At 45.0% G+C, this 25,969-nt stretch overlaps 1 protein-coding gene and 1 pseudogene across 1 annotated transcript; both read left to right on the forward strand.

Annotated features, from left to right (window-relative positions):
- The first annotated feature begins 306 nt into the window (after nucleotides 1-306).
- Nucleotides 307-1,498, forward strand: LOC149362012 (uncharacterized; annotated as a pseudogene).
- Nucleotides 1,499-8,184: 6,686 nt separating this feature from the next.
- LOC149362013 (uncharacterized) lies at nucleotides 8,185-25,770 on the forward strand. The gene is made up of 5 exons (XM_089569638.1): nucleotides 8,185-8,838; nucleotides 20,049-20,227; nucleotides 21,307-21,377; nucleotides 22,768-22,854; nucleotides 25,649-25,770. The coding sequence occupies exons 1-5, from the start codon at nucleotides 8,560-8,562 to the stop codon at nucleotides 25,768-25,770; spliced, it is 738 nt and encodes a 245-aa protein (XP_089425764.1). The 5' UTR covers nucleotides 8,185-8,559.
- Nucleotides 25,771-25,969: the final 199 nt, after the last annotated feature.

The raw sequence follows: 25,969 nt of genomic DNA on the forward strand, positions 1-25,969 counted from the left end.
TTCCCCCTTTTTACGGAAGTTCTTCCATGCAATAAAGAAAAAAAAAACAAAAAAACGCCCGGCTAGCTCTGTCGGTAGAGCATGAGACTCTTAATCTCAGGGTCGTGGGTTCGACCCCACGTTGGGCGTGCTGCGTCTTTTTTTTTGTGCCGCCAAAAGAAGTGGACGTATAAATGGGACTCTTACTGCGGCTGTCATCGTCGCTGTACAAAACTATGTAATAAATACCATGAAAGAAAAAAAAAGCCCGGCTAGCTCAGTCGATGAGTATTTCCACTTCCGGCCACCGAGCGTGACGGACGTGTAATGACTAGCTCCGTCAGAGCGGCTACAGCGGTCATGTCTGGCCGCGGAAACAGGAATTTTGGCTCGGACAAAGAGTACCAGGTCCTACTGCCTAGTTTGCCTACAGGGCGTTTTGTTTTGAAAACAGTTTTTCTGCACGGGGACATCAGTGCTCGCCCCTACAGGGTGGAAGATTTTCGTAACGCGCTCGCTCCACTGTCGCTCCTGCCAGAAGTCATCGCCCTGGGGGCGTATCGCATGAGTCATGTGTGGGCCGTAACCTTCAAGGACGCCGACGCTGTGAAGAAGGTTATCAAATTTGGTGAGCGTAAAGTGAAAGGTGCCCGATGTCTTGTGATAGATCCGGCCAACAGGGACCTCTGAATGAAGCTGCATTGGCTCCTTCACAGCGTACCGGACGAAGACGTGCGGCTTGCCCTCGCTCCGTTCGGGAAGGTGACGGATGTTACAAGGGACCGATGGCGCGCACAAGGCGTGTCGGACAAGGGCTCAACTACAAGGCTAGTGAGCCTTAAGTTGAACGGCGGCGTCAAGATGGACGACTTGCCCCACCAGGTGAGCGTGGCTGGAGAGCTTGCGCTTGTGGTCGTGTCGGGTAGGTCTCCCCTTTGCCTGCGCTGGCGCGGCATGGACTAGATTTGCGTGAGTGCAGAATCCCACGTTGTGGTGCTTGCCGTCGTTTCGGGCACGAGGAAAGCCAGTGCTCCCGGACGTACGCCAGCGTCACCGGGCCCGCGACCAGTGGGGAGATGACCGAGCTACTCATGCATGAGGCCGATGCGGAAGACGCATCGAGAACGGCCAGCGGGCCTGTGGCGAGCGAGACCGCGTCGGCTGCTCCTAGGGCGAATCAGTTGGAGGCGTAACTTTTCCCTGTCGACACTCCGTCGCAGTAGCCTCTAGCTCCTGCACACATGCTGACGATGTCGTGACGAGAGATGCGACTGCAAAGACTGGAGACCCTGCGGTGAGCGCCGCCTGTACTGTGGCTGAGCCCATGGACATTCCTCCAACAACCAGCATCACGGCCGGACAACGGGCGCATGATGACAGCGCAAGCAAGGAGCCGCAGCAGGATGCCAGTGTGGGTGATGAGCCTCCTCTTAAAACGCCAGGTATGAGGCGAGCGTCCTACAAGCCGCGGCCGAACATTCCGGCCGTCTCGCGGCAGGCGGCGAAACCGCCTCCGTAGTTTTGTGGTGTAGAACCCGAGGTGGGGTGTGGGTGGTTTGTGGTGCGGGCGTGATGGTAGACACCATGCGATAGGGTCTTTTTTTTTCACTCGATATGGCGATCAATCTCACGGAAGCATTACGTGTAGCAACATTGAATGTACGAGGCCTCGGGGCAAGAAGACGACAATGCCAGTTCAGTCGCCTTCTTCCAGAGAAAGATCTGCACATAGTAGCAATTTAAGAAACTAAGACTGAAAGTGAGGAGGCGACGGATCGAATGGTGTCTGTTTTCCGTACGCATTTCGATGTATGCGTGTGTCACTCTGTTGGCACCTCATGTGGCTCTGTTCTCTTCATTCGGAATAACCTTGGTATCACAGTGCAGTCCTTAATCTCCTGTGAAAGCGGCTGACTTCTGGTCGTTGATTTTATACACTGGGTCCAGATTTCAGGGTTGCCTGTGCGTATGCGCAAAATGTAGAAACCGACCGAAAAATGTTTTTTGATCGCTTCCAGACATTTAAACTGCGACTGGGTGCTGGTGCTAGCGGACAATTTCAATTGTGTTTGTCATGCCTCAGATCCTGTAAATGATGCTTCGATGCGAGACAAAAGCGCTGATATCTTGAAGAAAGCGGTCTATGACCACTATTTAGAGGATATTGGAAGTGTATTCTCATATGGTATCTGTGCGTAGTGTCCCCATTTTCAGGCAAATAGCCATGCACATCTAGACAGACTGTATGTGTCAGCAGAGCTTGTGTCTCCATGTACCTTGTACGAAGTAGAACCTGTGCCCTTTAGTGACAATTCCCTAGTAATAACAACTTTTGAAAAAAAAAAACAAAAAACAAAAACAAAACATTTTAACTGTCACTTGTGGAAATTTAATACCAAATTATTGAAGACGATGGCTTTAATAATGGTATAACGCAAGAGCTAAACAAGCTACTTGCAGCGCAACGGATAAACTACGCTACAGAATGGGAAGAGTTTAAGCAGCTTGTCGAAATAAGAGCGACTGAAAAATGTAGCGCCTTGAGGTACGCAGAGAAACAAACCGAAACACAGCTGCGCGATCAGCTTGAATTCCTGATCAGTATAGAAAGCGCTGAACGAGGAACATGTTTTAGCGAAATCAGAGATGTAAAAACACAGCTTGAAAGAATAGACTCAGATAAGTACAGAGCGGCAGTTATTGGTACACGGTCCGAGAAGTTGTGGGCAGCGGAAACACCAACAAAGCGTGCTGTGGCTGATGAAAAACGGTACGCATGTCGGAAGGAAATACGGCAAATAAGCACTACTGCATATATTTCGACAGACAGCAGTGTTATCAAGAGCGAAATCTGCGATCACTTCAAAGACTTATTGGGTCATTTGCGAAAAGGTGAAGAAGGGTTTTACAGTGGATTTCTCGCGTTTATGCCGAAACCTGACCAAGAAGTGAAAACGCGTCTTGAGCAACCGATTTCCATAAAAGAAATAGAGCACGCGATAGACGCATTACCAATTGGTAAAGCTCCTGGCCCCGACGGCCTGGGGGCAACTTTCTACAAAACATATAGAACTATGTTAGCCCCTATCCTGCTGAAAGTGTTTGTCGAATGTTACGAAGAAAAACATGTTCGAATATCTTTCACAACTTCACACATTGTGCTTATACCTAAAACTGACGATCCGAAAAAACGCCTGTTGGTGAGCTCCTATCGTCCAATAAGCCTCACCAACTTTGACTACAAAGTATTCATGAACGCGCTGGCAAAAAGATTGCAGGGAGTCATAACCATGCTGGCAGGGGCACATCAGACGTGCGGCATAAAGGGTCGAAGCATCGCCACTAACATACAGGTAGCGCGATCAGTGTTTGAATGCTGCGAATCTTTTGACGACCAAATTGCCATGATGCAACTGGATCTGGCAAAAGCCTTTGATCGCGTTTCCCATGAAGTACTCTTTGCCATATTAGATTACTGGAATGTGGGCGAGGTAATAGCAGAGGGTGTGAAAATGGCGTGCGCAAATTGTGCAACTCAATTTGTTGTCAACGGAGACCTCACAGAGAGCCTGCAAGTGTGGTCTTCTGTGAGGCAAGGTTGTCCTTTGTCACCCTTGCTATTCGCGGGCTACCTTGAGCCACTTTGCCTGGCTGACCAGAATGACAATCGCATAATGGGCTTCAGGCTCCAGTCAGCGCAAGTGAAAATTTTGGCATATGCCGATGACATCGCGGTTTTCTGTTCGAATAGAGAAAGTGTTTATGGAGCCACTGATGTAGTATACAAATTCTGTAGGTCCTCTGGGGCTCAGATCAACCGGAAAAAAAGCTACGGGATCTGGCATGGCATTTGGCAAGTCACGCCGGACTACTATTCTCGAATACGCTGGTCCACCATTCCGTCAGTATATCTAGGAGTACCTTTTATTTATTTATTTATTTATTTATTTATTTATTTATTTATTTATTTATTTATTTATTTATTTATTTACAGATACTGCAGCCCCGACGGGGCTGTTGCGGGAGTAGGAGGAAGAGAAAAAATAGAAAAGAAAAGGCAGAAAGTGACGACATATTCAGAAGTGAACACCATTAAAATACAGAACAGTAATTCAACAGACTAATTACAGATTTGGAACAACGTTGAAAAATAGGTTTTGTTCCAGGGAGCGTATATCACCGGGTAAAGAATTCCATCGTTCGATAACACGAGGAAAAAACTGAATTTGAACATATCAGTGCGCGCGCGAATGGGTGTTACATTCAATGGGTGGTAGCTCCTTGTAAATGAAGATGTTGAAAAATGGAAATACTCAGACAATGAAGCAAAGCGGGATGAATTAACAATACCATGAAAATATTTTAAACACTCATTGTCGCGGCGATTACAAAGGGGGGAAAGGCCTATGGCAGGAAGAGTGGATGGAGGTGAAAAATTTCTGTCATACCATCGGCAAATAAACCGTACTGCTTTCCTTTGGACGGATTCCAGCTTACTGATATCGGACTGTTTATGGGGATTCCAGATTACTGACCCATACTCCAAAAGTGGACAAATTAAAGCTTTGTATGTTACCAATTTAGTTTCTTGGGGGGCAACACAAAGTGTACGTTTTAGATACCCGAGCCTCCGAATTGCATTTTTGGATATTGTGTTAATATGCTTTCACCAGGACAAGCTACAAGAAAAAAGAAGACCTAAATATTTCTACTCGGTCACTTGATTCAGAGAGTTATCTTTGAATGAGTGTCTTTATCTGTTATGACTGAGTATCTTATCTGTTATGAATGAGTATCTTTGACTGTTACAGAGATCCTGATCGGTACTGGAATGACCAACAGGCGAAAGTCAAGGAGAAAACCGATGCCTGGCAAGGACGACAGTTGTCCAGGTTCTCACGTGCCACTGTGTGGAATATATTCCGTGCCCCAAAGATATGGTATGTGATGAGTGTGCTGAGCGCAGCGCGGGTGAGTATTCAAAAATTCATCGTCTTTCTGCGTTTCTATTTGGTCTTGGACTTGGGAAAGGATCAGTCGAACAAATTTGTTTTTGTCCGTGAAGAAAGGTGGGCTTAGGCTGGCACATTATTTTTGCGACAAATGGTCTCGCGTTTTATGAACGCACCTCCGAGATCAAAATGATATGTTCCTTCGTACCCTAGTGCAAATTCGGCTTGGTCGATTACTTCCAGAGTTTCCTGTGTGTTCGTGCCAAAGTATGGGTGGGGCCGTGAGAGGGTATATGCGAGAGATTGTGTTCGCGTATAGGATGTTGCATGTGCGATTTTATTGCAATATTTGTGTGCCGTAGGGCGGAAAAAACCAAGGCATTAGTGAATGTGATGCTAGCTCTACCAATGAACCGTTTCCCACATCGTGGAGGCCCAGGAGCAGATGTTCTTAAGAGAGTTAAGATGATGTCAATGTCGATCGCCATCAGTCAAACCCCTTATCTTTAAACTTCACAACAGCACATTATCAGCAAAAACATGGATGAAAGAGGAAGGCATCTTCATTCCATGGCCAACTAACTGTTTTTTATGCATCTGTATTATGGTCGCCTAACCAGAAGATTCTTTCAACGGAAATAGAAAAGGTTCAAAGGCGTGCCGCGAGATTTATTTGCTCAAAATATAGGAAAACAGATTCGGTAACAGAGATGTTAAACTCATGCAGTCTAGAAACATTAGAAAAAAGTCGTAAAAAGCAGAGATTAAAAATATTTTACCAAATCATTCACGGTGAAATTAACATCAATAAAGAAAAATATCTGCAGCCACCAGGTAGACTGAGCTCCCGCCTTAATCACCACAAAGCGATTCGGCCACACTTGACACGGACTAATGTCTTTCGCTGCTCGTTCTTTCCGGATGCTATTGAGCACTGGAATAAACTGCCCGCTCACGTTGCTGAGTCTACAGGTGTAGCGGCATCCTGAATGCACTTGGAGATTCCGTCTAGGCATGGGATTCCTGTAGATGTGCGCGTAACTGATTGTCAACTGATTGATTTCTTTTCGTATAGCAGGTGACTCTACGGTGGTGTGAATTGTGTTGCGTTTCCACGATCTCTTGTATTGTATGCTCGAAGAGGCTAGTTCATTTCTGTGTATATATGCTCTTTTTTCTTCATTTTCCCTCCCTGTAATGACGCTCAACTGAAGGTCGACAGTATAAATAAATAAATAAATAAATAAATAACTAAATAAATAAATAAATAATTCGACCACCTGTTGTTCTTTAACGTGCACTGACATCGCACAGTACACAGACCTCTAGAATTTCTCCTCCAAAGAAATTCAACCGCCGCGGCCGGGATCGAACGCGCGTCTTTCGGGTCAGCAGCCGAGCACCATAACCACTAAGCCACCGCGGCGGCTGAGATTCTTTAGCGTGCACTGACATCGTACAGTACACGGGCTTCTAGAAATTCGCCTTCATCGAAATTGAGCAGCCGCGGCCGTGATCGAACCCGCGTTTTTCGGGCTAGCAGCCGAGCGCCGTAACCACTGAGCCACCGCGGCGGGTCTCTCAAAAAATAATAACTTCTTTAAATTGAGCAGCATGCTATTGAAGGAAGATTTTTTGTAATGTAGAGGGACACGAGACCGGTGCTTCAGATGCAGCAGCTTGAAGAAATTTTTTTTAACACGTTGCTGTGAAAGGTATTAAATCGGTATTCTCTGAATAACAACCCCAAAGTTTCTGTAAAAATATTACTGTGTGCGGCCCCACATAGTACTGGGGCACATTCCGTGCACAAACAAAGAAAAAGGCCAGCTCAGTCATAAGAGAATTAGGAATTTATCTCACACTCGGGGGTTCAAAACCCATTGTGGGCGCACTGTTCTCTGCATTTTTTTTCTCCCGACACAGAAACAGCAAGAAAATGGGGCTAGGTTGGCCATTTTGACGTCGTCAGTATAGCTCAGTCGATTCCACTTGCGTGCTCCGGGGTGATCGGACTTGATACGTATGTCCCGAGAGAGCGCTATCAGCGGGGCGTTTAGTGTGTGTAACTAGAAACATTGTTCAGGATGGTGAGATTTATCAAACGATGCTGCTCGATCTGCGAAAAGCTGGATTTTTTAATACACTGTAAAATGTTTACTCGAACGAGCTTCGAGTACTCGAACGAGTTACGAGCTTCACGACGGGCACACTCCCAGGAGTCATTCAGGATCCAGAACTGCACTTCGTCGACTTCTTCATCCCAACGCTTGAACGGCTGCCGATCGTTCCCATTACAACAGATACTTTTCATTCTTACGTTTTTTTTGTTGGGCGGTATTCGTGCGCTACCGAAAAGAGTCGACAACGGAGGCGCTCTGGTTCGACTCGGAGCGGTTCCTAAGGATTTCGCCTTTTCCAAATGAAAAAAAAACGTTCAAAAATTGTACTTAAGAGCTCATGAGCGGCCAAACAATCTCTTTAGTAGCCGCAACAATCACTATCGAAGTAGAGGTCTCTAGAAAACATTTTCCGTGTTCGTAATTTCACTCGTATGCTCACTAGCTCGACACTAAAGTCGTGTTTCGTGTAGGCCTTCATGTAGATTCGCTTCTCTGTAGACCTACAGCCCCTGAATATATTCTAAGTAGGCGCGTGCCACACAAGCTGGGCCAGTTTTGAATTCGAGTGCATCGCCAAGCGTACAATCAAACTTGGTTTGAAAGTGAACACTTGAGGCTTAAGCCACTGGGATTAAACATCTCTAACACAAGTTGACTTTCAAAAGAAGGCTGCAGGTAATAGATATACTTCGCTGGCCGAAGATTACTGTATCCTGTACCGTCATGCTTGTTGCCGATAAGGGACTGCCAAGTCAGTAAAAATTCTGGGTACGTTTCAGCCGGAACGAACGTGATAACCATGAAATCGCGCTAGACTCTAATATGTTCTCTGTGTCCTGTTAGGAGATCTTTGAATCGCACACACGCATACACATCCGCATTAGACGTACACCGCAAGCCCCGAGAGCGTAGTGCATATGTCACTGGTGCCATACCGCGGCAGCGCCACATTGGCTAAGATATCGCGCCGCCGAGCACGAGGTCGCAGTTCATTTTTTCCTGAGGCGGCGGCTGTTTTTCGATGGGAGCGAAGTGCCGAAGACGCCTGTATGCTGTGTGATGTCACTGCAGGACAAACGACCACAGGGGATCGAAATTAATCCCGTGTCACTTATATCCGTCATGGCGTCTCTCATGCATCACATACGGCTACGAAGTGGTCAACACAGCATGTCGTGCATCGTACCCTTCTTGCACAATAGCACCGTGCATGAGAACACTGCGTCCGCCATAGGGTCACTTACACTTTTAGTCCTGCCAAAATATTCGCCTTCCACCAAAACAAAATTAAGTTTCCTTACTTTAATAGCCAAAGCAGCGTGTGTTAAGAAATCAGAAGACATTATAGAATATGTAGTACATTGCAAATTTTGACCTCACGTGGAATCACTAGCCATTTATTTTCGCACCAAATCAAGCAAGCGCTCTACCCGGCTTTGCTTTTCTTAGCAAAGTGCATTGACGTCTCACGTCAGCGCAACAGACGACGATGATATTACCGGTGCATGAACACAGAGCGACATCCTACGGCATTTGTTTCTTTTCCCCGAAACTGTCACTGCTTGGATGCGCCCGATCGTTTAAGCAGCCATGTGATGTCAAAAAGGACACGTGTGATAGACCGGCACATGTCAACTCGACAGGCCAATGACTATAAAGCGCATGACGGCCAATCTACTGCAAAGTGCTTTCGCAGCCTCCCGGTTCTCCTCATGGCGCTCCAGGTTCTCTCGGCTCTCCTGCTCGGCTTCGCCGCTTCAGCTGCTCTGGGGGACGACGTATCGGTCAGTATGAATGCAGCAAGTAGAACCGTAAATGTAGGCATTCAAACCTTGAAAATTGGCTCGAAACGACGCTGGCAACCCCTACTTCGCTTTGGTTACTCCTGGGTGCTTGTCCTTTCTTTCGCGTCGGCATAAACAGGGTAGCACTCTCTTGTCCTCTGATAAGTTTGCGTTCCCTAAGGAGTTCCTGAAAAAAAAAAACGATTCCTCTCGTTTTCTTCAGGTGCACTGATTCTTGATGACATATTACCTGCGCTAACCAAGTTCTATTGTGATTCCGTTCTTCTTTTTTCTCGAGATGTATACTAAGATTGGTTTATTGGGGTTTAACGTCCCAAAGCAACTCAGGCTATGAGGGACGCCGTAGTGAAGGGCTCCGGAAATTTCGACCACCTGGGGTTCTTTAACGTGCACTAATATCGCACAGCACACGGGCCTCTAGAATTTCGCCTTCATCGAAATTCAGCCGCCACGGCCGGAATCGAACCCGTCTTTCGGGTCAGCAGCCGAGCACCGTAATCAATGAGCCACCGCAATGGGCTGTATACGAAGATTTTAGATTCAATAAATAAGGAAGGGGCGTGGTGGCGAACATGCGCTTGTCAGAAAAATGTCATGTTCGAAAAATGAAGTTGAGGCAAAATACGTTCTTATAGAGACTAGAGAAGATCGAGTAGTGTAAGCTTTTGCTGCTAACGCTCGATTGAGAGAAGATTGAGTAGTGTGAGCGCTTGCTGCTAACTCTCGAATGCATCGTTCGACTGCATCGCTCGAGCGTTGGATAGGAATCCGTTAATAGCCATCATCAATTTGCTATTAGAAACATATAAAACTGAATGAACGCAACGATAAGATGTAAATTTTCTCTGTGTGTTCTTTTTCTGCCAGCGCTTATCTACAGGATGCTAACGGTGCGGTTTCGGACGTTGGCTTCGAGTTTTGTTTGGCTTCCAAAGCAGCCCGAAAGAGCCTCGTTTAGGAGCTCGACGCAAGAAATTGCTTTTTTGCATGTTAAATTCATTTCGCACTTTCTCGTCTATGTCCATAAAATCCCATAGCTTTGGTCACATGCATCTCTGTTGCCCAAAGACGGCGCGCTTACGGTCGCTACTTCGACAGTTGAAGAACCTGTGAAGAACCAAGCCGAACAATTTTTCATTTGTATCGCTATGTCTGAGTATATACAAGCATATTTTTAACTTTATCAACGAAACTTTATGTTAGTGTTTCCGCTTCTCAGTATATTGTTCATAAGTTGCTTATCAATGTTCGACGAATGCAACTTATATAGATCGCGAAGACGAAGCGGCAGGAGCCATGCCCTCGTTGCAGAAAATACGGCAGGGCATGTGCCGTTGTGACGTCACACGATCGATTTAATATGCCAACCGCAGTCCGTCTCCCGGCTTTGGGTCGCTATAGTAGCTTTCCTATTTATTCTGCTCTCTACCTTCGGATGGCAAAATCTAAATTGCCTATGGGCCATTTTTTATATCACCATTGGGTTTATACCCGCAGTACTTTAGTGGTGTGGGAGAGGCTTATTTTATTATTCATTTATTACGCCTCGATCTACTACATGTTCGTAGGAGGAGCTTCACGGTGTCGATTTTGATCGTTTCTTTAGTATGCTATGCGTCCATGACTAAATCTTTGGCTAAAGAATAACAAGATCTTGTATTGATTACTGGAACACAGAGCTGTAATATGCCGAACAACCAACTTTGCGTGTGCTCACCTGCAGGTCATTGGACATCTGATATAAATTTGAAACTTTTCTGCCTTCCACCTTGATGGTATTCACTCCATTTCAATGAACGGATATTTTTACTATTTTCAATTCCTTCACCGTAATATTTTCGACAGCCTTCTCTATCCGTCTCATCCTCCCTCAGTCGCTCCCCAATGGAGACTATAGAGTCTCACCGCTGTTTCCACGCAAACTAAATTCTGTCTTTTATTTAATAAAAGAGCTTCTCTGTCTCTCTCTCTCTCTCTCAATGAACTACCCTATGGATATTTCGAGCCGTAAAACAGGAATTATCTTTTATTACAGCAAACTGGAGGAATAGCATTAGTATGTTGAAGACATTGCTATGGTGCTGGGATAGCGATGCTTAGCTTTTGAGTTATTGTGGCTACAGATTGTGATGCTGGGGGCCACATTGTTGACCAAGGTCGAGGAAGAGTATGATTCCTAAAAAAAAAACATGGCATAAACGGTGTGTATAACAACATCGTCCTTCAGAAACGGCAGAGAAAAGAGAAAAAAACGAAAATGCATTGAAATAGATTCTTGCCTTCCACTGTAATCCTTCTATCTCAGACGCTCAGCACTGGCTGCGATCTCCCCCTCGCGGATAAACAAGCAGAAGATGGTGGCCGGGCAAAGCCGAGTATTATTGCACAGATTAACTCTATATAATAATGTTTTTCTTTCACTGAAGATTACCTCGACAAGTCTACCACACGTCCACTAGAAACGACAAATAAACATATTGCCACGTCAGGCTCGCAGTTCCAGAGTATCGCTTTCTTCATTCGTATCTGGGTCGCTACAGCGCTTGAGCGAGAGGCAACATACGCGCTCAAACAAAGGCAGAGGCATCCGCCTGTGCTGTTTATCTCTGGCCTCACACTCTGCACTGGGAGAAGAGAAAAAATAAAGAGGCTTCTGTCAGATATGACTCATGAACTAAGTAGACAGTCGAGTATGCCCCTCTGCGTGACCGCTGCTCCGAATCAGACCTGGAGCTGTAGTCAGCTGTTGTTTGAGGCCCACCATTTCACGAGTGTGCGCTGTGGCTGCCTCCACGGGTCTGAGCCGCCTTATCAGGGCCCGTACACGACAAAATCACAGGCTAAAACAAGGCCATGATTCATTATGTTTGCTTCACTCGTGTAGGGGAAAAATTTGACGTCATTGCCAGCTGCCCAGTACGGCGCTAGCGGAATGTTTCGGACAGCGTCGCTAAGATTTAATGACCCTTCCGTACAAGCAAGATAATTGATGTTACCGTCCAGCAATCAGTATTTTCGGCTAGCGTTGTAATACGGTCCCGTCACGAAGGAAAGAAAAAGAACATAATGGGACAAGAAAATTATTAAAGTATACAATAAATATAAAAAAATGCGCAAGAGAGATCCAACACTTTGCATACGGTGTTAGACTGCTTTTACGTGTTTTCGTCATTGCCGTAACGCGACTGCGACCGTTCGAGCAGAAAGCCCACTGGCGCTTAAAACTGCACCTGCTGACTACTTGCGCCTACACCTGCTGACTACCTCGTAGCGGAAACCTGGCAATGGCTGGACATTTAGGGGCTCGTTATGGTGTAATAGTATAAGAGAGTAATTACTCATTGACATCCCTCAACTCCACCTTGGGGGATTACCCTAAACTTTTTACCAACCGATGTAATAGTATCGGCAAGAAAGGTTTAGAGAATGGGCACGTGCACAAAACGAAATTTTTATTTATTTATTATTATTATCCCTTTGATTGAATTGCCTGAAAGAGCCTCCACGGTGGCTGAGTGGTTATGGTGCGCGGCTGCTGACCCGAAATACGCGGGTTCGACCCGGCCGCTGTGGTCGCATTTAGATGGACGCGAAATGTTAGAGGCCCGTGTACTGAGCGATGTATTGCCCGGTAAGAACCCTAGTTGGTAGAAACTATCAGCAGCCCTCCACTGCGGCGTCGCACTCAGCATGAGTAGCTTTGAGACGATGACCTGCATAAAACAAACAAACTGCTTTAAGGTATCAAGGGAGGAGCAATCCGCATCCTAAACAACATCAGGTTACTTGGCGGGGAAGCGCTTTATTAGTGCTAAAGCATTATTTCATTGTGTAAGCCCCGAGTAACAGCTTGGGATATTTGTGGGTTTGCGCGAAGTGAAATAAACCAATAAAAATAAATCATAGGAATATCCGCGACTGGAATTCGAACCCGTGGCGGCGCGAACACGTCAGATTCGCCGGCCACTACGCGAGAGCGCTATGCTATCGCCGGAGCTGAACACTTTTTTTGCTTTATTTCCTGGCTTTTAAACTCAACATTTCACAAAAAGAACGACCAATCACAACGCGAAAAGCACAAGGCCATGTACATATTGGAACGTCATAATCAGCAAGCATTACGCTGACCTTTGTTGTATTAAAACTCCCGCAAAGACAACAAAGGCTCTACCCTTGAGAGCTAGTCGGGAGGTTCCGCAACCTCTTTTTGCATTGCGGCAAACCAATTCATTCTCTCCCGGAAATAAATTCGCGCGGGTCGTGCATCGCTGTCACAATGATAGCCAGCCATTCTAGAGCGACATTGGAGAGAAGATCAGTAAGCATAGCTAAAGCAAATAGAACCCCTCCTTTATTATGAATGCTTAAATATCGAATGCCATGAGTATCCGTTGCGAAAGATCCCAAAAATAAGCCCATTCCAACGCCCATGCCAGAGCTCTAGGCACTTGGCCCAGGCACTTGGTCCAGTTCACCCCGCTTCCGGTAACTTGAGAGAACTCACGGACACATTTCACAGCCTCGGTTATACCGTCCTGGTCAACCGTAAAAACTGCAGGATTGTCTGCGTGCGCCAGCACCGTCATCTCGGCTGCTCCTAACTTAAACCCATTAATGGTGTCATTATTCATTATTTTCATGCACAGTGTCTGAATATAAATACAAAAAAAGGGCTGAGAGGGCAGCCCTGTCGCACCGAACGCTCCACGCTAATGGGCGCCCCCAGTCTCTTATTTACAATCAATCTCGTCGGGCAGTTTCGGTACGCCAGGGCCACGCCCTTACGGATAACTCACCCTACATTCGTATGGTCCAAAATAGAAAACAAAATTTCGGGGTCGACGCAGTCAAAATCTTTCTCAAGGTCGATCTGGAGAATGGCCACCCGACCATTCGAGTCATCACAACACTCAAGAACACTTCACACCTTATGAATATTGGACATTATTGACCTCCGTTTTATCCCACACGTCTGTCGGGGCCCACCATGTCCTTAGGCACCGTGTGCAACCTCTGAGCGAATACTTCGATAAACATTTTATGTTCAACGTTCGTGAGCGCCATGGGTTTGTATGCTGTAACAAGCCGTAATTTATCTAGTTTGTACGTTTTAGGAATGAGCACCGTGTGGGATGGCTCATATCACGTAGGCAGTGCATTTACTGTGTAGGCCGCGTTAAAGATAACTTTCAAGGTAGGGGCAATTTCGTCCTTGAATTCTTTGTAAAAACTCGCGTTGAGCCCATCTCGTGCAGGCGATTTACCGCGTTTTAAACTGCCATTTCCGGGCTCCATTTCCGTATTAGCTATCCCCAGTTCTAATCTCTCTTTTACTTCATCATTGAAACGTGTTATCGCCGCCAGAAACTAATATCTAAATGTGATAGTGTCAACCGTGTAGGATGCGAAGAGCCCTTGGTAATGCTCCTTGAAAGCTGCTTTGATGTGGTAGTTGTCCGCCGACAAGACACCGCCTCATTTTATTTTTTCGATATGGTTCTCTTCAGCGTTTGCCTTTTCCAACCCAAACTTTCGTTTTGATGGCGCCACTCATACAGCTATGTGTTCTGCCCTTGCCCTCACTAACGCTCTCCGATACCGTTCTTTTTCCATCAATTCTAGTTTTTGCTTTTTTTTCCTTGATCCTCAGTTCATTTTCCCGACGCTCGAGATTCCCGTTGAAGCTGATTACGGAGCAGTGTCTTGAACTCAGTCTCTCTGTTTTTCTTCTAACCCTATGCAGGTAGGCTTCTCCATTGATTTCATTTTTATATTTTCTTTACACAGCTCCCACTGTTCACCCATCTGCATACTTCTACTGTGGTCGGTGCAAAATGTGTCCTGCAGGCGTTTATTATTGACTTTACACATTTCCCACGAAGAAGAATTCCCTCTCTTTACCATCCCAAAGCAACCTTTCACTAAACACTGATCTGAAAACGATACCGGCACAACTCCATAACTACTGCACTCAGGTAGGATATCAGTGGATGCTTAAATGTGGTCCAGCCGTGCATGGGCAGAGCCCTGAAGTAGCGGCGCAGGCCGCGGACGTGGTGCGTCGGCACGGAACACCGGCAGACCGATCCGGCGGTAGACACAGTTTATTTATTTAATTCAATATTGATACCCTCAGGGCCAAAGGCATTTCAGAGGGGAGTGGTTACAAATCATAGAAAGAGAACAAAAACAAAAATTCAACATACAAGCGTCATGTTCCTGGTTATACAATTCAGTAAAAGAAGTAAGCATAATATGTAAGTGCAACGTAAGAGAACAAACAAAGGACACTAAAGTAAACAAAGGAAATGGAGAATGATAAGTTCATTTGTTGTGAGCCTTAGTAAACAATGTTAGCTTAATTGTTACGGAAGCGCAGGATGTCTTGAATGCAGGCTGTCGATCCGGGAAGGTGGTTCCAATCTGCTGATGTACGGGGAATGAACGACTGAGAACAAGCTTCTGTTTCGTGCGACGTTATACCGACCTTGTGAACGTGATCTAGCCGTGGAGGTATGAAAGACGGAGGAGATATCAATTCATCGCGTAGATTGGGACAGTTGTAAAAATTTTTATGAAATAAACATAACCGTGAAAATTTTCGACGGGAGGCTAAGGGTGGGAGGTTGAGCGTATTTTTCATGGAGGTGACACTTGCAGTACGATTGAAGTTAAGTAGGATGAAACGGGCGGCGTTATTTTGTACAAGCTCGAGTGCATTAATTGAATTTGCGTAGCTGAGATCTGAAATTGCAGATGCGTATTCAAGTTTACTACGGACAAGGGTTTTATATAACATCAGTTTTAGGGAGGTAGGGGAATGGGAGAAATTCCGGCGTAGGTAGCCTAGCATGCTGTTAGCGTTGTTAATTATGACGTTAATATGGAGCCACCAATTTAGAGAGGAAGACATATGAACTCCGAGGTAGCGATATGACGTGACGGCCTCCAGTATGGTATTATTTAGACAATATGCACCTGTAGTAGATGATGTGCGGGATACACGTAAAACTTTGCATTTAGAAGAATTAAGTTGCATGAACCATAAGTTGCACCATGCAGATATAGAAGATAGATCATTCTGTAGAGCGCACACGTCGTTAGTGTCGTTAACTTCGCGAAAAATTACGCAGTCATCAGCGAATAAGTGTATGTTCGAGGTTACGCAAGAAGGTAGGTCATTAATATAAATAAGAAATAAAAGAGGGCGTAAGACGGATCCCTGTGGCACTCCCGAATGGACGGGGGTTGATGGAGAGGTGGCATTGTTAGCAGCTACGAACTGAGTGCGGTTACAAAGGAAATATTCGAGCCAGGAAAAAAGCCTCGGATAAAGGTTTAGTTTGCTTAGCTTAAAAAGTAGTAATTCGTGGCATACCTTTTCGAAGGCTTTTGCGAAGTCGAGGAAGACGCAGTCAGCTATTGAGCGGCGATCAAGGATGAGATTGAGTTTATGCGTAAATGTTGCTGAGTTTCGCAAGACAGTCGCTTGCGAAAACCGTGCTGCATGCCCGTGAAAAATGAATTTGACTCCAGGAAGTTCGCGATACCTGTGTATAATATGTGCTCCAATACTTTACATGGAATACTTGTCAAAGATATGGGACGGTAGTTAGGGGGTGAATTCTTGTTACCTGATTTATGGATTGGGACCACCTTCCCGACCGTCCAGTCAGCAGGCAGAGCACCGGTGTCGAGGGACTGTTGAAATACCTTACAAAGCAGCAATGAACAGTAAGTTTGAGAACCCTTAAGAAATTTCGCGTTGATTAAGTCAGTACCTGGACTGGAGCATAGTTTAAGGGATTCAATAATCTTCTCAATACCACAAGCTTCGATGCAAATGCGATCCATAGTTATGTAGTTGTAATTCTGCGCTTGTGGAAAAATGGTGTTAGTAGAATGAACAAAGATATTACAGAATGTGGAGTTCAACACCGCTGGGAATTCTGCATCTGGGATGGCAAGGCCATTCTCGTCTAATAAGTTAATGGTATCGTTGTGGCTGGGGTTGACAATGCGCCAGAACTTTTTAGGATCAGTGGAAAGAATGCTAGGAAGTGTGTTTTGAAGAAAATTATTTTTTGTGCTTTTAAGTGCAGTTACGTAAATGTCGTTAGCTTCGCGGTACGCCTCCCATTTTGCCTACCAGACCTTTTCGCAACTCGGTAAAAACGTTTTTTTTTCGATTAGAAAACCGTTTAAGATAGGAGTTGTACCACGGGGCTCTCGAGTGGGAACAGATTGTCCGTAATGGTATGTATGTATCTGTTAGTTCTTTAACCTTGGTAACGAATAGATTCCAGTTAGTATCGACAGAGCGGCCATCAAACCCGTTGCAATAATAATCAAGAAAGTCGGCAAGTTCCCTGTTAATGGCCTGGAAATCAGCTTTTTTATAGTCGCGGATGTGTTTAGAAATCTCAGCTGGGGGAGTAACGAGGCAAATGTCAAATGAGAGCGATAGATGGTCGCTGACCATCTATCGATAGATGAGCGATAGATGGTCGCTGATACCAGGTAAGTGATTTCTGAGGCCATATCGGGATGGGTAGTGAGTATTAAGTCCAGCGTGTTTGCAGGGGTATTAGTAATTCTTGTCGGTTACGTAAGTGCAGTTACGTAAATATCGTTAGCTTCGCGGTACGCCTCCCATTTTCCTACCAGACCTTTTCGCAACTCGGTAAAAACGTTTTTTTCTATTGGATAATCGTTTAAGATAGGAGTTGTACTACGGGGCTCTCGAGTGGGAACATATTGTCCGTAATGGTATGTATGTATCTGTTAGTTCTTTAACCTTGGTAACGAATAGATTCCAGTTAGTATCGACAGAGCGGTCGTTAAACCCGTCGCAATAATAATCAAGAAAGTCGGCGAGTTCCCTGTTAATGGCCTGAAAATCAGCTTTTTTATAGTCGCGGATGTGTTTTAGAAATCTTCTCAGCTGGGGGAGTAACGATGGAAATGTCAAATGAGAGCGATAGATGGTCGCTGACCACCTATCGATAGATGAGCGATAGATGGTCGCTGAGACCAGGTAAGTAAGTGATTTCTGAGGCCATATCGGGATGGGTAGTCAGTATTAAGTCCAGCGTGTTTGCAGTGGTATTAGTAATTCTTGTCGGTTGAGAGACTAGTTGGGAAAAGGAAAAAGTGGAACACAGGTTTAAGAAATCGGTGCTTAAGTTAGAAGAAGGGTTCTGAACTGGGGTATCAAAAGACCAAGATATGTTAGGAAGATTGAAGTCGCCAAGTAAGGAGACAGGCGCCAGGGGGTGTCGTGTGCAAACAGCATTTATGGCATTTATGGCACCGAGGAAGTTAGCATAGTGACTGGGAGGACGGTTGCATACCCCGAAAAAACTTTTTGAGCGTCCAAGTTCCACCACATGCCCAGACAATCTCGAGATCTGTTGTGATGTTAATAGGGCAAGACTGGAGTGTTTTACAAATGGCAAGTAATACGCCACCACCCTGACGTGACGTGCGGTCGCAGCGATAAAAAGTGTATCGGGATGAGTTGTGGAAAATTTCGGTGTTACGAATGTTAGAATGAAGCCATGTTTCAGTAAGTGCAATAATACCTGCGTTAAACGTGTCAGCTACGGAATGAAATGGATCACGTTTGTTTACGATAGTTCTTACGTTAGCGAAAAGAACAGATGTGCGTGGTGAAGGCGACGACTGCCCACGTCCCCTCTCATGATGCTACAGGGCGTTTTCGGTGATTTGGGCATTTGATGAAGGCGACCGCGGTGTGTCCTCTTCGGGTACTTCGTTGGGAAATTCCTTTATCAGTTCGACGTTGTTTGTCACGCTGTCGTACATGTATCACTTATTGTTAACGTAGAGTTTGTTGTGACGAAGCTGGAACTTTGGTGACTGAGGCAGGCTTTTAGCGAAATTAGTAAGTTGCTGGCGCGCCTTACGGGTTGCTGGCGAAAAATCCTCTGATACAGAAATGTTGTTAGTTTTATGATTAGCTCGACATGCTAGTATTCTGCCACGGTCTTTAAATGAGCCGAGCCGGATAACTACAGGCCGACATTTCTCATGGGAAAACGTACCTATCCTGTGGCCGCGCTCAATGACCGGTTGATCAAAATCAATGCCCAAGGAAGTTGAAAATGCAGTGATAACTTTTTGTTCAGTCTGTTTCCAGGTTTCACGTGCGTCGGGTATACCGCGTAAGATTAAATTGTTCCGTCGTGAACGGTCTTCAAGGTCATCTATACGAGCCTGTAATTCATACTGTCGCGAAGTCAGCTGCTTAACAGTATCTTGATTTGCGGCGACGTCGAGTTCTAGGGTTTCCAGAGTTTTGCATCTGCTTTCAATCAGTTCCAAACGGTTGAACACATCAAGCAACTTAGTTTCGAGGACTACCTGGCTTGATTTGATTGTGTTAACGTCTGCACTCAGTTTAGTTTGGCCAGTCGTGAGTTCAGACGTTTTTTTGTCAATGTCTTTAAGTAATTTAATTATCTCATTCATTTGCTGAGAATCGCGTTCCGGATCAGTAGAGGCAGAGGCGGTACGTGTGTTGTGACCGGGACCAGGGTTGGACTCGACGTCGCCGCAGCATAGCAAGAGATATGCAGAGTCAAAGCAATCGCGGGCAACAGCACAAATCACCCTTGGGCAAGGGAGCGAAATAAGGAATCTGTTATCGTTTTTCTTAGCGAAAAGAGAGTGCCGGTTACACACCTGGGGTGCGAAGAACAGATGCGTGTTAGCCATGCTGGCGCAATGGCTGCTCCCTGTTGGGTAGTAAGTGTCCCGCGTCTCCGCAGTGTTCGTACAGGCCAGTAGTGGGCAGTGCTCCAGATGTCATTTTTACGTGGGTGCCCTGGAGACGGACGAGCAAGGGGTTGCGGCAGCACAAAGGCAGGGGTTCCCCGGCGGCGACTCGGAGGCGGTACTGCGCGCCGTTCTGTGGATGGTTGAAAGAGAGCTGGGGTCTGAAGCGCCTCGCGGTCCAGGAACGGGCGGTTTCGCGAAATACATCAGGCACTGCTGTCGAGCAGTATGGATCGCATGTCGAGCGTCTTATTCACATTCGTATCCAAAAAAAAAAAGCTGACAGTCATGCAATTAATGCGTTTGACGAACTTTTTCACGAAATGCAAGCCATGATTAAATAAGTTCAAAGAAAATAGCTGTGTCTCCTCCAATTGTTATTTTTACAGGAACAGAACACCAAGCAGTTGGTAGAAGCTGTAGGAGTGCAGGATGACACCGTCGCATACGTCACCTCCGTCGATGATCCCAGACTGAAGTGCCTGAGAAGCCGGGTGACTGTATACGAACCTGAGAAGCAATTGGCAGTCTTCCTTTATCGCTACCAGGGCAGAAACGGAGAACCTGGGTTCGTAAGCAACTTGGCTTGTGCTTCATTACCGGCTATAAACGATATATAGGGGATAAATGGTCTAGTTTTCCTCGTATAAAAAAGGCGTACTCTGTTAAGCTTTCCTGCGTGTTGCAGGAGACTAGTATTAACATTGATACGCCTGCTTTGGGTCTGTGATATCTTACCTCTTCTAGCCTAGTCTAGGAACGAATGGTAGGAACCAGACCAGCTGACAGCTGACAGCTGATTCGCAATTTCGAAATTTCCTTCTCGCTTCCCAATGAAGCAAGATTTCTGTGACACTTGGAGCATACGAATAGACCAAGTAGTATTGCAACAACGAGCGCGGACTGAAAGCAATTCTGTAGCATCACGTATTGTTATGAGTGCCTCTTGTCCAAAATGACATATTTAATCATTAAGTGCTATTGTTCCCTTCATTTCAGTGCTAGAGTACTAAACATTTGCCCGAGTTATCTAGCCTCAGAACCTTCGGACTGGAATGATTCAAAATTTAATTATAGTGCTTTGAGTTCTGCAATCTTTGTAAGTTTTCAATCAAGGAGGCCAATACAAGAAGAAACTCAGAAACGGGTAAAAGAACGAGTTGAAGCTTTGCGCTCAGGGGCTGGCAGAGAGAAAAGAGGAAGACCTTAGGCTTCGGTAGTTTTCAAGCATGGGTGCCACGAAACAATAATCGCCACATCGCAAGCTCTTGTAGTCACTCGAGAATAAATACTGAAATCAGCTGTGCAACTTAAGGAGGAAGCCTGTAGAGAACTTTACCAATATAAAACCAGTCCTCTCAGGCACACAGTCATTATAAAACTCTACGGTGATCACTGGAAGAGAGCGCGAACAGTTTGTTGGAATGGGCTGACATGGACTTCGGCGTGCAAACAGTTAACTTGTCCATTAAGGTCTTCCTCTAAATTTATACCTTATTAGAGAGACAAATGGGTTGAGCATGTACAGCGCTCTGCTTTTCTATGCATACCCTTAATCCGGTTCCTTAAACTTAGTGCGCGTTAACGTGTCGGCAGAAAAGCTATTCGAGAATGTCATTATTCTGTCCTGCTTATTTTTCTCTTCAGGACTGACATAAATTACTGCGTTAACATGACTGCGACGGAGTCCTTCACGTTTGGTTTCAGCCCTTGCGAAGGTAAGCCTATATGCGCCACGCTACTAATTTTTTTTTTCTACTTCTACGCTGGGCACATTCAGTGCTTCAGAGTGCTTCAGACTCTTTCCGCTACATGAGCCTTCTTGCGTGTAGTAGCTGCGAACCCAGTAGATTTTCAGAGTTGATTTTGTTTTACCCCATAGGCTATACAAAGCGCTTACAAAAAATTCCAGTGTCACTCGCGTTGTGCTATAGCTGATGTTTCCTTACAAAAAAAGGTTTTAGACAGTCTATAGAGTGTCTATAGACTTCTGTCTATAATGTCTATAGACTTGTTGTAGAAAAATTCGAGAAAATAGTCTATAGGCAATACAAATGCCATAGACAGTCTATAGACAATCTATAGATTTATGGCCATACACTTTTAGTGGACTTTTATCTATAGAGTATGAATAGACAAAAAGGAAGTCAATAGAGTCAATAACAAGTCTATAGACTGTATATAGAGCATTTTATAAGGGTTCTAGCATTGCGCAGCGTGTCTTAAGCGCGTTGTCAGTTTTCTCTGGCGTGTAAGCGCACTATGGCGTCTTGATGATTGCGGCACGGAGTGCGTTTTTCTTTCCTTTGTTACATGCAAAAGGAGACTCACAATGCTCTTAAGATACGCTGCACAATGCGCGAACCACATAGATAGACCAGTCGGTACAAACATGCGGACATCATCAGATCGCGCGTATGCGGGAACGTCCCAAGCGCGCGTTACAGCCGCTTGTTACGAGCTCTGGCCGCTTCACTGTGTGTAGAGTACGAGAGACGTTTATAGGCATTTGATGGCCCCTTATGACGCCACATTCAAAGAAGATGAAGGTTGCGCGAAGCTTGGGCTTCTGTACGCTATGGACACGTTCAGTGCAAGCGAGCGCAATGTCGATCCGAAGACAACGGCTGTACGTGAAAGACATGAGAGCGCAAAACGGCAACACGGACGAGTAAGGGAACAGGACGAGTGCAGCGCTCGTACTGTTTCCTTACTCGTCCGTGTTGCCGTTTTGCGCTCTCATGTCTTTCACGAATACGCACCAACAAGCCCAGCTTCAAGTACTTCTTAGCCATATTTCTTCAAGTACTTCTTACAATGGCTGTAGCGCGAGGTGCGAGTGCTCACTTCTTGGTTGCAGCGCCCCAGAAGCAGAGTCGAAGTGGTGTCAGAAGAGGGCCGCGGCAGAGGAGTGTCACGGAAAATGGGCCATGCAGCTATAGTCCGACGTACCACGAGCAACTCTCGCCGTCCTGTTGCTAACAAATGAGCGTGCGAAGCTCACACATCTGTTGTTGACAGTGCACCCAGTGTATTTTGGTAGGACATCTGAAAGAAGTTGCCTTAACTAACCTGAGCACTGTGTGGTTTTTCTTTTTGGCCTTTCAGAGTACGAAATTTCTTCCACGGCCCAGGGGTTGTACTTCAACGGAAACAACTGCTTTGTTGGGCGATTCCCTCTTTTGGGCAAGGAGAGTAAGTTACATTCGCAAACAAGCTCTCGAACCCGTGCAGCACTTGCATGTGAAATGGAGCAGAATGTGGCTGCCCAACCTCAGCAATGCTATTATTGGCTGAGCCTGTGAGGCAGGTCCGAATTTATTGTTATTACCCTCCTTTAAGATGCTGATTTTCTGATAATTAGAAAAAGGTTGCGAAAAAAATTAAAAGTTCTGAAATGTAAACAGCGCTTACATTGCAAAGAATGTCGTCCTTTATGACAAACGAGCTGTCATGAAGACCAACGCGTCATTCCTAATGCCAAATAACGTCAGTCTGAGGTATCCGTAAGAATAACATTTGCTGTTGGTTAACTGTACTTCGGCAGTTGTACTCACTGAAATTTCTGCGTAAATTGTGGTACTCAATTGTATGTCGCTGCTAGAGTAATATGCCATTCCTACATTATCAATGCCAGCAAGAGTGCGGGGATATTGGGCAATGTGTTATGCTGGGAAACGCTGGGGTGATGTGTTATGATGAATCCTGCAATACACAAAATTAGGTTCACCCATGTTGCACCTCATGAGTTTGATTAAAATTAAGCAGATTACTCTCCCGACGACATTCTTGCGGTAGCATTCACTGTAAACAAAATTGTCCCTGTTTACTTCAAAACTGTTGGTAAAACGTTGCCGGAGGGTTTGCGTGATTTGTAAAAGTGGGGTGCCATAACAGTCATTCATTTTACGTAGAGAGGAATACGGAGACGGGCTGTATGGACAATGCAAGTTACGTAAAATGCAATATCTAGCCTAAGTCTTAAAAAGATTGCGCACTCCAGAAGCTAATTATGAATCATTTTTTTAATAATAATTTCAACAGCGCATGCTACACACAGACACAGGAAGAGAAAACACACACACGAGCGCTGAACTGCAACTTTATTTGAGGAAGGCGCCAACCTCTACATATATAACCTCAAGGAACTGCCCACCAGGTAAAACTAGAATCACAGCCCGTGTAAAGCTAGAAGCAAGATAAAATGTTCAATAGTTAAGTATACAATGGACCGCAAAAAAAGAAGAAAGATTACAAGAAGAAGTGACAAGAACTTACTTATTTCACGTGCCCTTTTTTCTGCGTAACAAACAGCGGGCAAAGATCGTTTTTAAAAGTGGTAAAAGCACGAGTCGCAATAACTACGGTGTACTGTGATTGTACACTGGAAATGGCGCAGCTGCGATTCTATTAGGTGGGACAAATGCCCTTTTCACGCTTTGAGTGTTGCGCACTGCTTGGGTGGTAGTCTTTGGATTTCGCACATTAAAAACGAATCGTGTAGTTGCACCCCTTCCTCGTGTTAAGAATATTTTGCAGTTTGTGAATGACTTGAAAGGTGATAGCCGGCACGCCTTCCATTCTTCAGTAGTTTCTTTGACACAAACAGAGGTTATTGAAGCGCCCGGATCTTAGCATATCTTAAATTTGTGAACGTGCGATCACACCTCTAAAAGTATTGTAATAACTTAATGCAGTCAATCTTAAGCACATGTGTCGTGAGTTCTTTCTTAATGGCAGATTCTCACAATTCTCACTTGGAAGTAAAAATGCCAGATTTCTCACCGGACCCTATTATCGACAGCTGTTTCTTTCATTGTTTTTCGTCGTGCCGACAAGTAGGATGGAAAATCCTTACACAAATCTAACTTATCCAACCGAATGCAATTTATTAGTATTGATGACCACTACTCAAACAACCTCCGGGTCTCTTCCGGTGTCCCTCAAGAAAGCGTCCTTGGTCCTATATTATTTTTAATATATGAATGACATTGCTAACGTAGTCATGGATCGCTTTCGAATCAGACTATTTGCAGACGACTGTATTTTGATAGTGTAATAACTTCTCATGAAGACCGGGCCTTACTCAACTCTAACTTAAATAATATTTCCGAAAGGTGCAATCAATAGGACATGAAACTTAATCCTCAAAAAACTGTAGTTTTGAAATTAACCAATAAAGAGAAGTCTATCGTACTCTTACGCTCTTCCTTCACTTTCGCTTTCCGAGATAACCAAATATAAATATCTTGGCGTGACATTATATTGCAACCTAAGCTGGAATAAACATAACTTATGCACTTCAGGTTTTCGCTAACTTTGTGTCCTGAAGCATAAACTAAAAAATGTTCCCGCAGAGCTTAAATTTTTAGCTTATTCTTCATTAATCAACTTAAGTTAGAATACGCATGCGGTGTCTGGGACCCTTTTACTAAAACTAACATTCAGGCCCATGAAATGATCCAGCGCAAGGCCATCCATTTCATCTTTTCAAAATACCGTTCAAGGGACTCACCAACTACCATAATGCGGGAACATAGGATTCCAACTCTACGAGTAAGATGCAAAATTCTCAGTTTAAAATTTCTTTTCATGCTCAAACACAACAGGTTGTTAGTCTGCCCTGATCCCTATATTGAGCCACTCTCCTTGACACGGTCAACAAGGCATTCTCATTCTGAATCAATAATCCTATTAACTGCCAGAACTAACGTATATAAATATTCTTTTTTTCTCCGCACTATAACCTACTGGAATTCTTTGCCTATGGCAGCACTAAGTTACATTAACTCCATTGAACAGATAGAAGATTGACGTCATCCAACTTATCGCGTATGTGTATTATTTTCCGTTATTTTCTTTTCTCTTGGTTGTTTTTGTATAAGTATCACTTTGTATCGCCCTTCCTGCAAGGGTCCCAAAGGGCCTGGAGTATCCTGTAAATAAGAAAAACAAATAAACAAATGTCATGTTCTTTTTTTTCCTGCAGATTGTCTAATGTGGGTGAAAACAGCCTTCAAGGATTCTGTACCCGATGAATGTTTGGCTCAGTACGATAGGCTGTGCGGCCCGGAGAGCTACGTCCTCTATGACAAAGAGCAATGCTCTTAACTGTGCTCGGAATGTTTCTGTGGTTGCGCTGACAACTAAGATTCATTTCTTCGGATTTATGAGTATAATAAAAATCCTAAATGTCATGGCTCCTTTCATCCACCCTGCTTATTTCTTCTCCACTGGGAGGGGACCCTCTATGGGCACTTATACTAGTTCAGTTTTTTCTACTTGTGTGAGCACAACTATAATTCACATT

The sequence above is a fragment of the Amblyomma mixtum genome, chromosome 2 (assembly GCF_055824585.1).
Source record: "Amblyomma mixtum isolate Tamu chromosome 2, ASM5582458v1, whole genome shotgun sequence".
Lineage (NCBI taxonomy): Eukaryota > Metazoa > Arthropoda > Arachnida > Ixodida > Ixodidae > Amblyomma > Amblyomma mixtum.

What these genes read in the sequence shown, in the direction of transcription:
- LOC149362013 (XM_089569638.1), top strand. Translation starts at nt 8,560, where the DNA reads ATGAACACAGAGCGACATCCTACGGCATTTGTTTCTTTTCCCCGAAAC. An exon ending in CTCTGGGGGACGACGTATCG is followed by an intron (nt 8,839 to 20,048) that starts GTCAGTATGAAT and finishes TTATTTTTACAG; the next exon opens with GAACAGAACACCAAGCAGTT. An exon ending in GGCAGAAACGGAGAACCTGG is followed by an intron (nt 20,228 to 21,306) that starts GTTCGTAAGCAA and finishes TTTTCTCTTCAG; the next exon opens with GACTGACATAAATTACTGCG.